This window comes from Nymphaea colorata, chromosome 1 (assembly GCF_008831285.2).
Source record: "Nymphaea colorata isolate Beijing-Zhang1983 chromosome 1, ASM883128v2, whole genome shotgun sequence".
NCBI lineage: Eukaryota > Viridiplantae > Streptophyta > Magnoliopsida > Nymphaeales > Nymphaeaceae > Nymphaea > Nymphaea colorata.
Window position 1 is genome coordinate 1,823,577 of NC_045138.2, and position 13,208 is coordinate 1,836,784.

At 37.8% G+C, this 13,208-nt stretch overlaps 1 protein-coding gene and 2 non-coding genes across 3 annotated transcripts; 2 read left to right on the top strand and 1 right to left on the bottom strand.

The window, feature by feature from the left end:
- Positions 1 to 4,164: 4,164 nt before the first annotated feature.
- On the top strand, positions 4,165 to 10,406 carry LOC116248848 (uncharacterized). The gene is made up of 3 exons (XM_031621857.2): positions 4,165 to 4,394; positions 7,418 to 7,569; positions 9,909 to 10,406. The coding sequence occupies exons 1-3, from the start codon at positions 4,265 to 4,267 to the stop codon at positions 9,936 to 9,938; spliced, it is 312 nt and encodes a 103-aa protein (XP_031477717.1). The 5' UTR covers positions 4,165 to 4,264; the 3' UTR covers positions 9,939 to 10,406.
- Positions 10,407 to 12,088: 1,682 nt separating this feature from the next.
- Positions 12,089 to 12,170, top strand: TRNAS-CGA (transfer RNA serine (anticodon CGA)). The gene has a single exon. It is a non-coding gene; the product is annotated as a tRNA-Ser (tRNA).
- A 547-nt stretch (positions 12,171 to 12,717) lies between these two features.
- Positions 12,718 to 12,799, bottom strand: TRNAS-CGA (transfer RNA serine (anticodon CGA)). Its single transcript has one exon. It is a non-coding gene; the product is annotated as a tRNA-Ser (tRNA).
- Positions 12,800 to 13,208: the final 409 nt, after the last annotated feature.

A 13,208-nucleotide genomic window follows, 5' to 3' on the forward strand; every position in this document is an offset into this window, starting at 1 on the left:
ACTACCTAAGAGGTTGTTTGATAAATATAACACTTTGTAAGTGTTCTACAAATCTGTTTTAAAGATTGAGGTAAATTCATGGACACCTAGTTTTAGTGTTTCATGAATATGCTCCAATAATTGAGGTAGATTCATGGAACTCTTGCATAGTGTTCTAATTGCCAAACACCCATAAAGGTGCATTTCTGTCATCGTTGACGTTAATGCAGCCGAAGACTCAGAAGGGGTTTTTTTACTACTTTTTATGGTTTGGACACAAAATTCATGAATGATTTTACAAGAGAAAATGTGAGGAATGGATTCAGCAATTGCAGTAAATTGGACTCCGAAGTTTATTATGACATTCAATAAATGTTTTAAGCCAAATTTTATATGTGCAAAGATAAGACTAAATTTATTACTGATCGTCAAAGATTGTGTCTACTCCAAGCGACTGACCAAACCAAAAATAAAAATGAAGAGAGACCACAAACAAACAAACGAACAGGCAAACAAACAAGAGACACAAATCCCCCTCCCCTCATCCTCCACCACTAAGACGACGACCCACGAGAGACAAATTTTTCTTTAGACAAATTTTCCGGGGACAAATTGTCCGCTTCCTTCCTCCCGCCCGCATCGGCGGCCGCCACCCAGTTTCACACAAACGGCGACGGCACGACGGGAAGGATGGCTCTCCGATCCCTCTGCAGCACTCTGTTGTGGCAGGTAAGCTTGACATTCCTGGTCTGCTGGAGCGGCAAGTTGAGGAAGACGTCCAGCCGGCGCCGGCAGACGGCGGGGAGCACCTGCAGGACCCTGCAGGCCTCCTCGCTCGGCATCTCTCCCTTCTCCACGAAGTGGTAGAACTCCCTTGCGAAGAGCCCCAGCAGGTTGACGCAGACCACCACCTGCTTGTACTGCGGAGTCAGGGGCAGCTCGTCTATGGCGATCCCCGGCACCCAGCCCAGGGTGGCCGGAGCCTGCATCAGCAGCGCCGGAGCCAGCACCAGGAGGATCAGAGACAGCGACTTCCTCATGCTTGCCGTGTTCGCGTGATCTTCCTCTTCCTTAATTCCAACTCTCTTTCTTCTCCTCTGCTCTGCTGCTTACTCGATTCCTTGTTGCCTGTGATCAATGGCGACCAACCGCCGGATTTATAGGTTTCGTCCTGGGGAGATGAAACGGCCAGACGGTGAGAAATTTGTAAGCAATTAAGTTTGCTTTTTATTGCGTTCGTGAAACCGTGAAGTTTAATTCCTTAGTTTTTTCTAAAACGGCATTAAATTTCCGGTTCTTTTTTTCCATCTCTGGAAATGGAATCGTTGTTTGGAGTTTGATTTTTACCAATGAGACGATTTAGCCGACATCATATGTTTATTGTTCTATTTGATTAAATATAATAATTATTTTTAAGTGATTTTTTTACATTAAAAAGAAAAATATTGAGTTTTACAAAGTATTTGTAGGATATTGGCAAGGTTGGTCTCAAATAGTTGGCTGTATAAAATAAGTTGAATCGCTTGTGAAATTGCCAAAAGTATTGAAGTTATTTAAAAAAAATGTTAAAAAAATATTTAAAAGTTTTTAAATAGTATAAGAAATAATTAAAAATTGACACAAGACACTCTTGAATCGAACCAGTTTGCTATTGATTTCATTTGAATTGATCGATACGGGCTTATCTTAATCGCACTGTTTTTAGACAGGTTTAAGTCAAATTCTGCAGTTAGAGCGCCATTAATTTTGATGTAGTAAACTTAAACATGTTCTCTTGAATGTATTGTTGACTGGTAAACTGAAGATCTAATATAGAATTCTTTATGTGTTTAAATTGGAGAACATTAAATTGTAAGTGGTGAATGGGTGGTTGTACTAAGAGGTGGTAAGGATTTCAACGGATCGGATCAGTTGTACTTTTAATTATATCTGTTTTTTTGGATTCAAAACACGAATGAACAAAAGTCATCCGAAGTTTGATTTCACAAACTGAACCTGATTTGGATCAAATATTGGAATTCATATCCAAATCCAAATACAAACTTTAAACCAAATCCAGCTGATTTTCAAAAGGTAAGGGCATTAGGTATAGAAAGTTTATTTGATATTAAATCTGATCCAAGTCGAAATCTGATGGTTACATATATGTATAATATATATTTTTTAATTAAAAAATAAATCGGCCCCTCGCCCAGGCCCAACTTAGCCGGGCTGCAAATGAGGCCTGGGCTCGGGTCAGCCCGGGCTCAACTCCGAATCAGGCTGGCTGGAGCCTGGACCGATGCCCATAGCGAGAGTTTTACACCACCAGCCCAAGAGAATGTGCTTTTTGTTCCACCATCCTAATTTAATTCCCCTTCTTCATTCCTGTTAAATATTAATGTAGTTCACTTAATTTGATTTAAATACAAAACAAATTGAGATTGTTGAGGTATGCAAAGAACATCACTATTCGGATCATTAATCTTTATTTCAAGAATCTACTATATATGATGTATAAAATATTTTTTTTTTTTTAAAAAGGAGAAACTATTGTTGTGGTAACAAGTTCTCCCGCAATCATTTTTTTCCACAAGAGAGAGGAAGAGTTGAAATGAACTTAATTAAACGGAGCCACATCTAAGAGAATTTGATGCAGAAACAACAAAAAGCAACAAGCAAAAGTATAACAAGGTCATAAACTCAAGTTTAAAATGTGATTTGATCTGGGGCGGAGCCAGAAATATTTCATAAGGGGGATCAAATTAAAGTTTTTAAATTTTGACACGGATTGAAATATCAACGGAAATGGTTACAGAGGACCCTCAACTTAGTACGGCATTGGCCATTTCGAAGAGCGGAGTCAAAAAATTTTTTTCATAGGACACTAACTATATAGTTATTGAACTTTCACTTGACTATGGGGCACGGACCCAGATCTCATGAAGCTATTCCATATAATTTGACCCCAAGTTCACCCAAGTTTCACCACTAAATTAACGTTTCAAAGGATGGGCTCCGTGGGGCGGAGAGACCCCACCTGCCTCGGCCCTTGGGCACCCCATAAGGCCTATAACATCCAGGGGAATGGAACTGGTGATGCATTTTTCATTTACTCACTAGCTCGACCAGCTATACTATAAATTTTAAGTGAATGCAAAATTAATTGGCTTACAAAACTTTAACTATTGATTTGGCATCAGTTGAACATGAAAATTGTTGAGCTTAAAAAAAAATCGGATGAAAAAGCATGCAAAACCATATATGTGGTGTTCAAAGCTGCTGATATATCAACGTCGATATTGCGATCGAGCATGTAGTTTTAGATGTTAAATTAGAGGAAATTGTTTAAAAGCACAATTAAAATCATCGACACTAATAAAAAAAATGACGTCTAACTTTTCATATGTTTAGATACAGTATTCAGTACATTTGTGTTCATCAAAATGATTCATATATAAGATTATTTCTTGAAATTTTAATTGTTGAGTTAATAGAAAAAAATACTGTGTTACCAATCTGAAATGACATGAAATATATACATAACTTATTACAACTAGGTTTTCTCTGAAGAACTTCCTGGAATTAATAAAAGAAATATCACATCATTAATCCAGATACCTTAAAAAAACTAAGTTATTTGGATATGATTAAGTATGACTCGATGTTAACACAAACTAACCAACTTATAATTTGTCTTTGTTAAAGTATCTTGGGCTTTGTATTATATTAACTCAAGCTTCAGCTGGTAATAACCTATGTTCAATGGGCAAATGGTTTTTTCTATTGTTGTGTTTGTTTATCTCGGATCTTAGATCCGAGGTTGGTTCTCATGGGGACATCTGAAGTAACAGATTTCAATTTCATAAGAGGTCTGCGATCTGTGAATTAGAGATCCAACCACCTCCAATCTGTGAATTAGGCATCAAATGCAACCTAAGTGGTGTTTGACAGCCTTGGATTTGAGATCCTCAATATTTCTCTCTTCCAATCTTATATCTAACATTTTTTTAATACAAAGAAGTAAAATTAGGATCTAAGATCTTAGGTTTAACATAATGTTCTTAATTTAATCAACCACATTTTGCCGTTGATCTTTTGAAGTATCGCATCACACTTCATATTCAATTAAGTTTAGCGATTTCAAATCCGAGGCTATCAAACGCCAAAGACTTTTATTTGTAAGAATACAAATGGGTTGGTGCAAATTTCATCTTCTCTTGGGTTCTGATTGTCTGCGGTGAAAGAGAACCCTCAAGACAGGCTCCACGGAGCGGAGAGAGAGAGGGAGGGAGAGAGAGCACCGATGGGCGAAAGCAAGCAGCTGCCTCCGGAATACGATCTAGGGGCGAAATGGGACGCCTGCTTGGACGCTGGGATTCGTAGAGTCGTCTACTCTTCCTTGGCGGGCGCGTTCGGCGGCCTCGTCTTCTTCCGTGAGTTATTTCTACTCCCTTCTCTTTCGCATTCATCGGTGTTCCTGGAATAATCACCTTTGCCAACTCTTTTGTGGAGAATCCGGAGATGGGTTCCTCTCATTTCTTGGGCGTAAGAAATGGTTCGCTGGCTTCTGGAGAACATTGAAATGGGTTTCTCTTACCTAGTTTAAATTGGAAGAAATTTCCTGGTTCAATTGAGAGGAAAGGGTTCCTCTTATTTCATGAAATTGATTTTTCGTGGGACGTTCTTCTCTTCTCCTTTTGTTTCCGGTCCACGATTTTGTGTTGTTATTTCGTGATATTTTAATGATACTATCGAGATGCATTTTTTGAATCTTGTTTGGGGCTTGATGTCGAATTTGTTGTGTGCATTCGAAGTGGTTGGTGTTTTTTGCAATGAAAATAGAATCCGATGTTAGATTCATACTGAGAATGCTGTCTCTTGCTTGAGCCCCATGATCCCAATTGCGTTTCAGTAATTCAAGTATTTAAACGAGATGGTTGAGAGATATCACGATGTCTCAAGGTGCTTCAGAAGTTTAAGGGATCGGTCCTGGGAATCCAGTCATGAAGGAAAGGTTATGGTACTTCGCTATGGCTTTGTAGCAATGACGGTTTTGGTGCTTCTGGTTAGTTCATGCAGCAATGACGCTATAAGGCCTAGAAAATACCACAACCTCTCCTTCATGGCTGGATTCCCGACATTGAATTTTCTGAATCTAATGATGCTGCATCTCTCTCATTTCATATTGCTACCATATATTTCTCTTTGTATACTTGCCAAAGAAAGAGAGGAAGAAAAATTTACGAACTGCGGAGAATATGCATGAGTGGTGGCTCACCAGATTATTCAAAATATTCGTATTTCAGTATCGTTTGTTAAGCTACAAGTTTTTTATTTTTGTCTATCTATACTTCATTTCTATCCTTAACGCCTGGGGATACTAAACTAGCTGGGCACTAGGTACTAGTAACTAGTCCTCTAAATGGCCTAGTGAGCAAGTGGAACTTGCTCGTTTTGTGCAGAACCAAATATGTTGAGAAATATATTGAAGTTGAAACATTAAGCTAGAAATAAAGCAATTCCTGTAGTCCACATTATTCGGAAAAAAAACAACAGATATTTAGTGTTAGGTCAAAAATTAGAAAAGGAAAAGGGTGAAAAGTGAAAAAACTAGGTTCTCACCTAGGTTTCTATGGTTATCATCAGCGTGGATGCTGCCTAGGTGCCTATTTGTTAGCATAGCATATCCCATCTATATTGTACTCTAGATAAGTTGTTGCCTAAGAAAGTTCACTTTTCCATCTATATCAATATCCTTGATTTGTCTTCTATACGTTACACCCTAGGCACACTTGGCTGATCTGTGATAAGTCTGTTTCCAATGTATCATGGTTCAAATTTATTGGCACGACTCAGTGTGTTATTATCCATGTCATTTAGACTATCTGTGGAGTAAATGAAATTCTTCCCACTAGTTTGCTTCTTGCTGTGCTGAGGCTTTCTGTCTGGCATGTGGAGATTTTTGCCATTTTTGGGTGTATATGTCCATGGCAACTCGATTCTCTACATTTTCAACTTATTGGTATCTGAGGTTCTGACCATTTTGCAACCCTATGTACAGTGTCTTTTGCAAATTTTGTTTCTTCTACTTTTTGTCCTGTCAAGTTGAATAGAGAAAATGGAATGTGAGGATGTCACGCTAGCACACCACACACACGCAAAGCATGTTTTGTATATCAAGAATATATTCTTTGTTTGGATCAATTGGGATATACGCAACATTGAGAATAGATCTCATTGAAAAGATATGAACACAAGGAGCACATTTTCAGCTATTTGCAGTGCATAAGGTGACTACATCCATATTGAAGTTGTTGCTGTTATGCATTGTCCTGATGTCCGGAAAACTTAGGCCACTGTTATATTGGGAATTATTAATGTGCGTAGAGAGATTGTACTCATATGATACTGTTATTGTTTTGCAGTTCAATATTGCATGAGGTTGCAAAAATAAGCTTCTTGCTTTGTTTATTTATTATTGAGCCAGCTAAAGGGTTAGTATCCACCTAGAAGAAACCTCTCAATGCTGTGAGGATGCTAAAAAAGGAAAAGTTCTTCACATCAAATGGTAAACATTTTGATGTGTTGGAAACTAGGAATGCAAATTAACACAAGGATGTTTATTCATGAGGAAGCATAAAGCTGCGATGTACAAGAAACAAAACTAATTTGAAATTCTATTCCTAAAGAATGAGGCTTATATTGACTATTTCGTTTCTTACCTTGATTTGGATTTTGGAGTTCCCCAAATAATTATATACTGAACAAGAAATTTGAATGAGATGATGGCTACTATTTTTGAGAAACAACAGTGATGAAGGTTTTGATATTGTGTTATAGATGTATTAGGAAGTAGGCTTCCATTATCTCATTGGATAGACTATATACATTCCCAGCAGTCAGAGATGGTACGTAGTTATAATATGCTTGGTTTCTTTACTTTGTGGTGCTATAACAGATTCTGTTCACTGTATACATTTTGATATTATCAAGTTTTTTTTTTTTTTTGAAATTTTAAAAAGGTTTACTATTTGTCTATTCTTGAAAATCTCCTCAATGATAAACATTTTCTCTATCCTATTCTTATATTGGAAGATTTTCAATGTAATGATATGAGATTCTCGCTTGAGTGCTGTTGTTTGTCTAGCTTGAAGACCGTCATTTGCCCTTTGGCTCCTTATATTCAATGTGCTCAAAATTTTGATGGTTAAATAGCAAAGTAAGTAAGTTATTAAAAATCCTCCATCCATAAAATTGGCTTGAACAAGATTTTTCATGGTGATTTTGTGCTTGTTTCTTCTGATTAATTTTTTTCTGATTGAAGTAATTCACTCCACATGACATTTGGTTTATGAATAACAGACTTCCAAATTAGTGGACTTGATCTTGTTTATCTGTTTCCTTTTTTTGGGATGGTGGATTTATTGTGTCTTTCCATGTTGCCCATATGATGCAGGGAGTCCTGTGACAAGATGGGCAGCTGTAGCTTTTGGCGCTGGTGTGGGTATTGGAACAGCATATAAGGAGTGCTCTTATAAGTGTGGTGATTGTCCAATGTTCCGTGTTCCATCAACAAAACCTCCTAGACCTGCTTCAGAGCCTCTCCAAGTAAGTATTTTTTTTTTACCAAGAAGATTGATTCTCGAGTCATCAATGTTGATATTGTCTGTCACTATGTGAGGTATCCTATCTTATAGCTCTTGATAACATTGTCCAATTCTTGTTGGAGTTTCTCTTCAACCTTCTGGTTTCAATGTTTGTGGGACTGAGATTGATACTTGCTAACTATGTCTTTGACACTGTAAAACATTTTATTCAGTATAGTTGGTACCTTAATTTTTTGCAATCTAAACTACTGAAAATCAATCACTGAGAAATCACTTGAGCTGCATGTTTTGATCATGTCAAATTGGGAAAGTAGGTCCATGAAAGCAAAATGAATTGGCTTACAATTGTTTGAACTTGATGCTACACATTCCAAGGCTCTATGTAACTACTTCATCTAACTATTGCAGGTAACTGATTTCTGTACTTTATCTTTCATGAAAGAGAGTAAAATTTCATATTGTTATAATACAAGGCACACTCGATAAAATAGAATACCTTGCTATGATTTTCTTTTACATATTAAATTCATATGTAAAACAGGATTATAGTTTTTGAAATTCATGTCCTAGACACAAGTTATCAACTAGTCATAAGTGTGGTACCTTATTGTTCTGCCACTGTGCTGTTGCTATGAGAAAAGATAGGGAAACGAAAATAATAAAGCGAAGAGAGATGTTCATAACAGGCTTTCAAATGCATAAATAGTGACCATCTTCAATATTCAGATAGAAAATTTTTTGTTAGAATCCATAACAGTCACCATCTCCATTAATGCTGGAACACTCATGTACTCAAGGTAGCTAATCTCTCTCTCTCTCTCTCTCTCTCTCTCTCTGTGCCAATTATGGCTTAGCTGGCTGGGCAGGAGTTGCATAATGAGTGCATCTCTTGTTCCATTCCCATGGGCACTAACTCTCATGTTGGCATTGAGAGATATTGGATTTGGGTTGGGGGGCATTTGTGTGGTTTCAGTGGATGGGTGTTTTTCTCCTCTTCCCTTCCCACTTGCCCACACGATCTCTCTTTCTTCCCCCCTTGTGTTGCTTCAGCATGAAGTCAGCACCGTGATAAACCTTAGAGCCAAATATCTTCAGCCAAGTTTTGCAACTACTTCCACACTGGTGGAAGGCAGCTTAACAACACCATGCATGATTAACCAAACTGTCTGATCCAGCAGATCCTGACCTGCCCCATCAATAGCCATTTTTTCTACACTACTCAAAGGAGATGTTTGGCAACTAGAACACTAACACAATGTTCCATAAATATGTCCTAAAGACTCGGGCAGATTCATGAAACACTGTGTTCTAGTGATCCAAGAATCTGCTCTAATCTTTCTGACCAAGTTCATGGAGCACTAACATAATGTTCTTGTTACCAGATGCCCCAAAAGGAACCATGAATCAGACCACAAGTATATATGGTCGTCATATTTTTTTTTTGAGACCTTAGATGTGAGACTCTTGTCAACCTGTTCATAAATGAGGGATAATCATCCTTAGCCCAAGCGAATTAAAGCCCTCTGCTGACTGTCCCTTTGGACATGTCTCATACAGGTATAAAATATGAACTGTATGTTATCATTACTGTTGGATGGAACTCCCAGCACTAAAATAATTGGTTGAAGCTCATGTCTTACAGGTGGACCCTATACCAGAAGGACAAGAGACTCAAATACGTCATATTGTTTCAGAAGATATGGTTGAAACTTTATTAAAAAAGAAAAGTTCATCGATAATGCTGAGAGAGATTTCATTATTAGTGTTGGACGAAACTCTGAGCACCAAAAGTTTTGGTTGTAACTCATCATAATGGTGGACTCAATACTAGAAGGACATGACTCAGATATGTGTGGTCATGCTAAATTTTCTCAGATCTGTTCAATTGGTCTTTCATATTCTCAGATCTATATGATTGGTGGCATTATAATGTGCGAGAAGCATACAACCATGTATTATTAGCTCAGAGTTTGTTTGATGAACGAAAATAAATGCTGACAACTAAAGGCAATTTCTCCCCTGAGCTGGTTACTTCTGATAAAATGGGTGGTGCAAGAACCGGCTGCGAGAGTTGTTCAGAGGACTGTACATTTTTTAGGAAGCTGTCACTCATCACAAACTGAAAACTAAAATTTTTAAAATTCAGTACGTTTAGGATAACCTACAAAATCCAATGTTACACTGGTTCAGCTGTAACCTGTAAGTGCAATGATTGTGGCATCACAGTTAGAAAAGGAAAATATGGATGTACTTACATGTGTTCTAGCTCATCATTTGTAGTTTCTTTTGATTAAATAATGGGCTGTCTTTTGATTAATCAATTATTTTCCTTCATTACAGGTTGAGCACGGGCAAGAGTCAGAAGGTTAACTTTTACTGCTGCTGCTGCTGGATTAGCTGTATTGTCTGGAATCTTGCCAATGATGCATAACAATGGTGGAGAAAACATTTTTTTCCTGTCTTAATTGGTTTTAAGAAATGTAGAGACATTCACTTGGAGAACATTTTTTGCAAAATGAATAGCGTCAGATTTCCAACTTTTGTGTTACTTTGGATTCGCAAAATAAACACAAATGCTTGTGCAGTGAGGATGAAATGCCGAGGCTCGACTGAGATTCTCTCTGCAAACTCTGTATCAGTCATCTTTTATTCGCATAACGCTTGTATTGTTACCTTGGTATGCATGTTGATGTTGGGGAACCTCACCTAATAGATTGAAGAAAGGATCAGTGGTAGCTCGTTGGCTCCTGTTTCCATTTGATTATGATTTCGTTGGGCATCTTTTTGACTTCTGTTGCCATATGATTATGAAATTTGTTGGTTGTAAATTGGATTCAATTGGATCTCTCTCTCTCTCCCTTACTCTTCTCCCTCTCCTTCTCTCTCAGTAGTAGTAGTAGCAGTGGCAGATAAGTGAAACATTAGCCGGATATAATTGATTTCTCACTATATATAAGTTTGATCCTTCACATCTTTGCGTGCGCACCTCTACTTGGTCTTTCCCGAGATATGGTTAGGTGAGTGTAGGCAGCTGGATTTGCCATGTCAGTCTCCAACAAGAGCTCTGCCTGTGCAGCCAATAGATTGGACTTTGAAATTTCAGACTGAAGGAGGTCGACCAGTGGATTCCTAGAATCTGGTCTCCTTGGCATAAATTGGTCGAGACCTGCCCCAACCCGTAAGTCTAATGTTGTCGGGCCATCAATCTGCAGTTGGTAAGTGTTTCAGATTCTCTTCATCAATTTGTTTATATTGCTATTGGTTCCTACCTGCAACTCGAAGCATGTAGAGATTTCATTGTATGGTGTCGATACAGCTTTGAATTTTGGAGGTAAGGGAATGAGGGGGGCTTTGGCTTTCGTTCGGACGGTGAGATTAATCTTCTTGCTTACTAGAAATTAACTGTGTTAGTGGCAAAGGGCTGCAATTCGATTTAGTGGAGATCATGGAGAGCTTGCAGCCCGTGCCCTGCTTGTCTACCAGCCGTGCTGGTTCGGTCTCTCGCGAACCTCATTCGAGCCCAAGCTCTTTCTCAGAACCAGTCTGTATTGACCCAGCCCATGCTCGCCCGATGCACTTTGATCACTTGAATGCAGATCGACCAGCGCTAATGAGCCTGTCTCGTCTGGTCCCGTCCTGAAATCTAGAGTAACCCGTTAGAGCCCACTTCATGTCTCAATCAGAACAGTTTGCATGACTTAGCTATGCAAGCATTGACGGTATTCGAGGGCGAACCTTCAACCTGGTTCCATATGGGGCCCTTCTCATCGATGCTGGCCGGTTCGAGTCTAAAGTGAATTTTTATTCCTTCCTAACAGTTTTAAAAATTTAATACTTACAGACTCGATAAAAAGGAAATGCATGCCACTATAAAACACAAAAAAAAAGGAATTAAATGAGAATATTAAAAACTAGATGATTTGGATGGACATGATCCATACCCATTAATAAGGTCAGATCAGATACTCTTTTTATTTACAAAAAAAAATGAAAGAAAGAGCAAAAGGCCTTATGCTGCTCTAAGTGAGACCATAATAAAGGTCCAAAGAAGTTGTTTGACACTAGTAACATATTGTTATTGTCTATTGAAACGGCTCAAAAATTGGAGCAGATTCCTGAAATCCTGTAACATAGTGTTACATCAATCTACCCCAAATTTTGATGCAAAATCATTAGACATTAATATTTTGTTAAGAGGTTGTTTAGCATCAATGACAAATTCTTACTATCCAATAAAACTGTATCAAAAATTGAGGCAGGTTTATGAAGCCTTGAAATATAGTGTTTTATGAATCTACCTCACACTGAATAGTAACAATCTATTATGAGTAGTAACAATCTATTATGAGTGCCAAACGACTTTTACCATTAACAGACTCATTGCAAAATCACTTTTTCTGCATGGGGCTAGAAAGACAAAACCTATACTTAACAACTTAAAAAAAAAAAAAGTGCCAACGGTAGGGCTCTCTAACAACTTGACAATAAGAACATTTATGTCGTCAACCAGTTCAACTAATGTCGATATGTCCGAGTGGTTAAGGAGACAGACTCGAAATCTGTTGGGCTTTGCCTGCGCAGGTTCGAATCCTGCTGTCGACGTTCTTTTTCTATTCATTTCACTTATTTACTTTTTAATGCCCTCCCTTCATTCGCGAAGCTATGTATACAATCTGAACCGTTCATTCATAATCTTAGCTCTCAGGAACAAAAAAATTTCCCAATAATGAGAACAGCTCTTTCTTTTCATATTTTAGCTTTCTTAATTTCTCAGATTTTAATATTTCTGCTCTAAGAGTTGAAAGTAAAGGCACTTAGAGTTGAAACTTAAGCTTAATTCAGCTTCAACTCTCCAATCCACGCTATGTGTTGAGAAAAGCATGGATTTGAGGTTGAACTGAAAATCGAAAATCCATGGTAATCAAACAAAACTTAAAAAACATTCTAAGTGCCTTTCCTTTCAACTCTTAGAGCAGAAATATTAAAATTGGATAAATTAAGAAAACTAAAATCTGAAAAGAAAGAGCTGTTCTGATTATTGGAAACAAATTGTGGAAATTTCTCTGTTCCTGAGAGCTAACATTATGAATGAATGGCCATTCAGAAGACATTGAAGAAATAAATAAATAAAGTGAAATGAATAAAAGAACGTCGACAGCAGGATTCGAACCTGCGCAGGCAAAGCCCAACAGATTTCGAGTCTGTCTCCTTAACCACTCGGACATATCGACGTGGAACGAGGGACAGTCCCAACAATCTGTTTATGACTCTAATAACGCTAATAATTCCAAAATTCTTGCAGCTTCCTTTGTTTTTTTTTTTTTCTTTTCGAGACAACAACTACATTTTTTTCCCGTTAAGCAAAATGTTTAATAGTACTGCAGGAGCATTTTTGCATAAAAATATGGAATTAATAGTGTTTTTTTAAGGAAACGAATGAGTTTAATTACTTGAACAAACTCAAGGATTTCTAAGTACTCCAAATGTGCTTTCAATTCACAGCTTTCTAATTGCTTCAGTTCACTGCGCTATAGTTTTCAGATTATTTTTGGTGGTTCAGCGCAATTGGTTGTCCCAATGGCTGGTATGCAGCCAGTTGCTGATTCAAATCTCAGTGACGCTATTTGCTAAAGCGGTCGA

What these genes read in the sequence shown, in the direction of transcription:
- LOC116248848 (XM_031621857.2), top strand. Translation starts at nt 4,265, where the DNA reads ATGGGCGAAAGCAAGCAGCTGCCTCCGGAATACGATCTAGGGGCGAAA. An exon ending in CGGCGGCCTCGTCTTCTTCC is followed by an intron (nt 4,395 to 7,417) that starts GTGAGTTATTTC and finishes CATATGATGCAG; the next exon opens with GGAGTCCTGTGACAAGATGG. An exon ending in CTGCTTCAGAGCCTCTCCAA is followed by an intron (nt 7,570 to 9,908) that starts GTAAGTATTTTT and finishes CCTTCATTACAG; the next exon opens with GTTGAGCACGGGCAAGAGTC.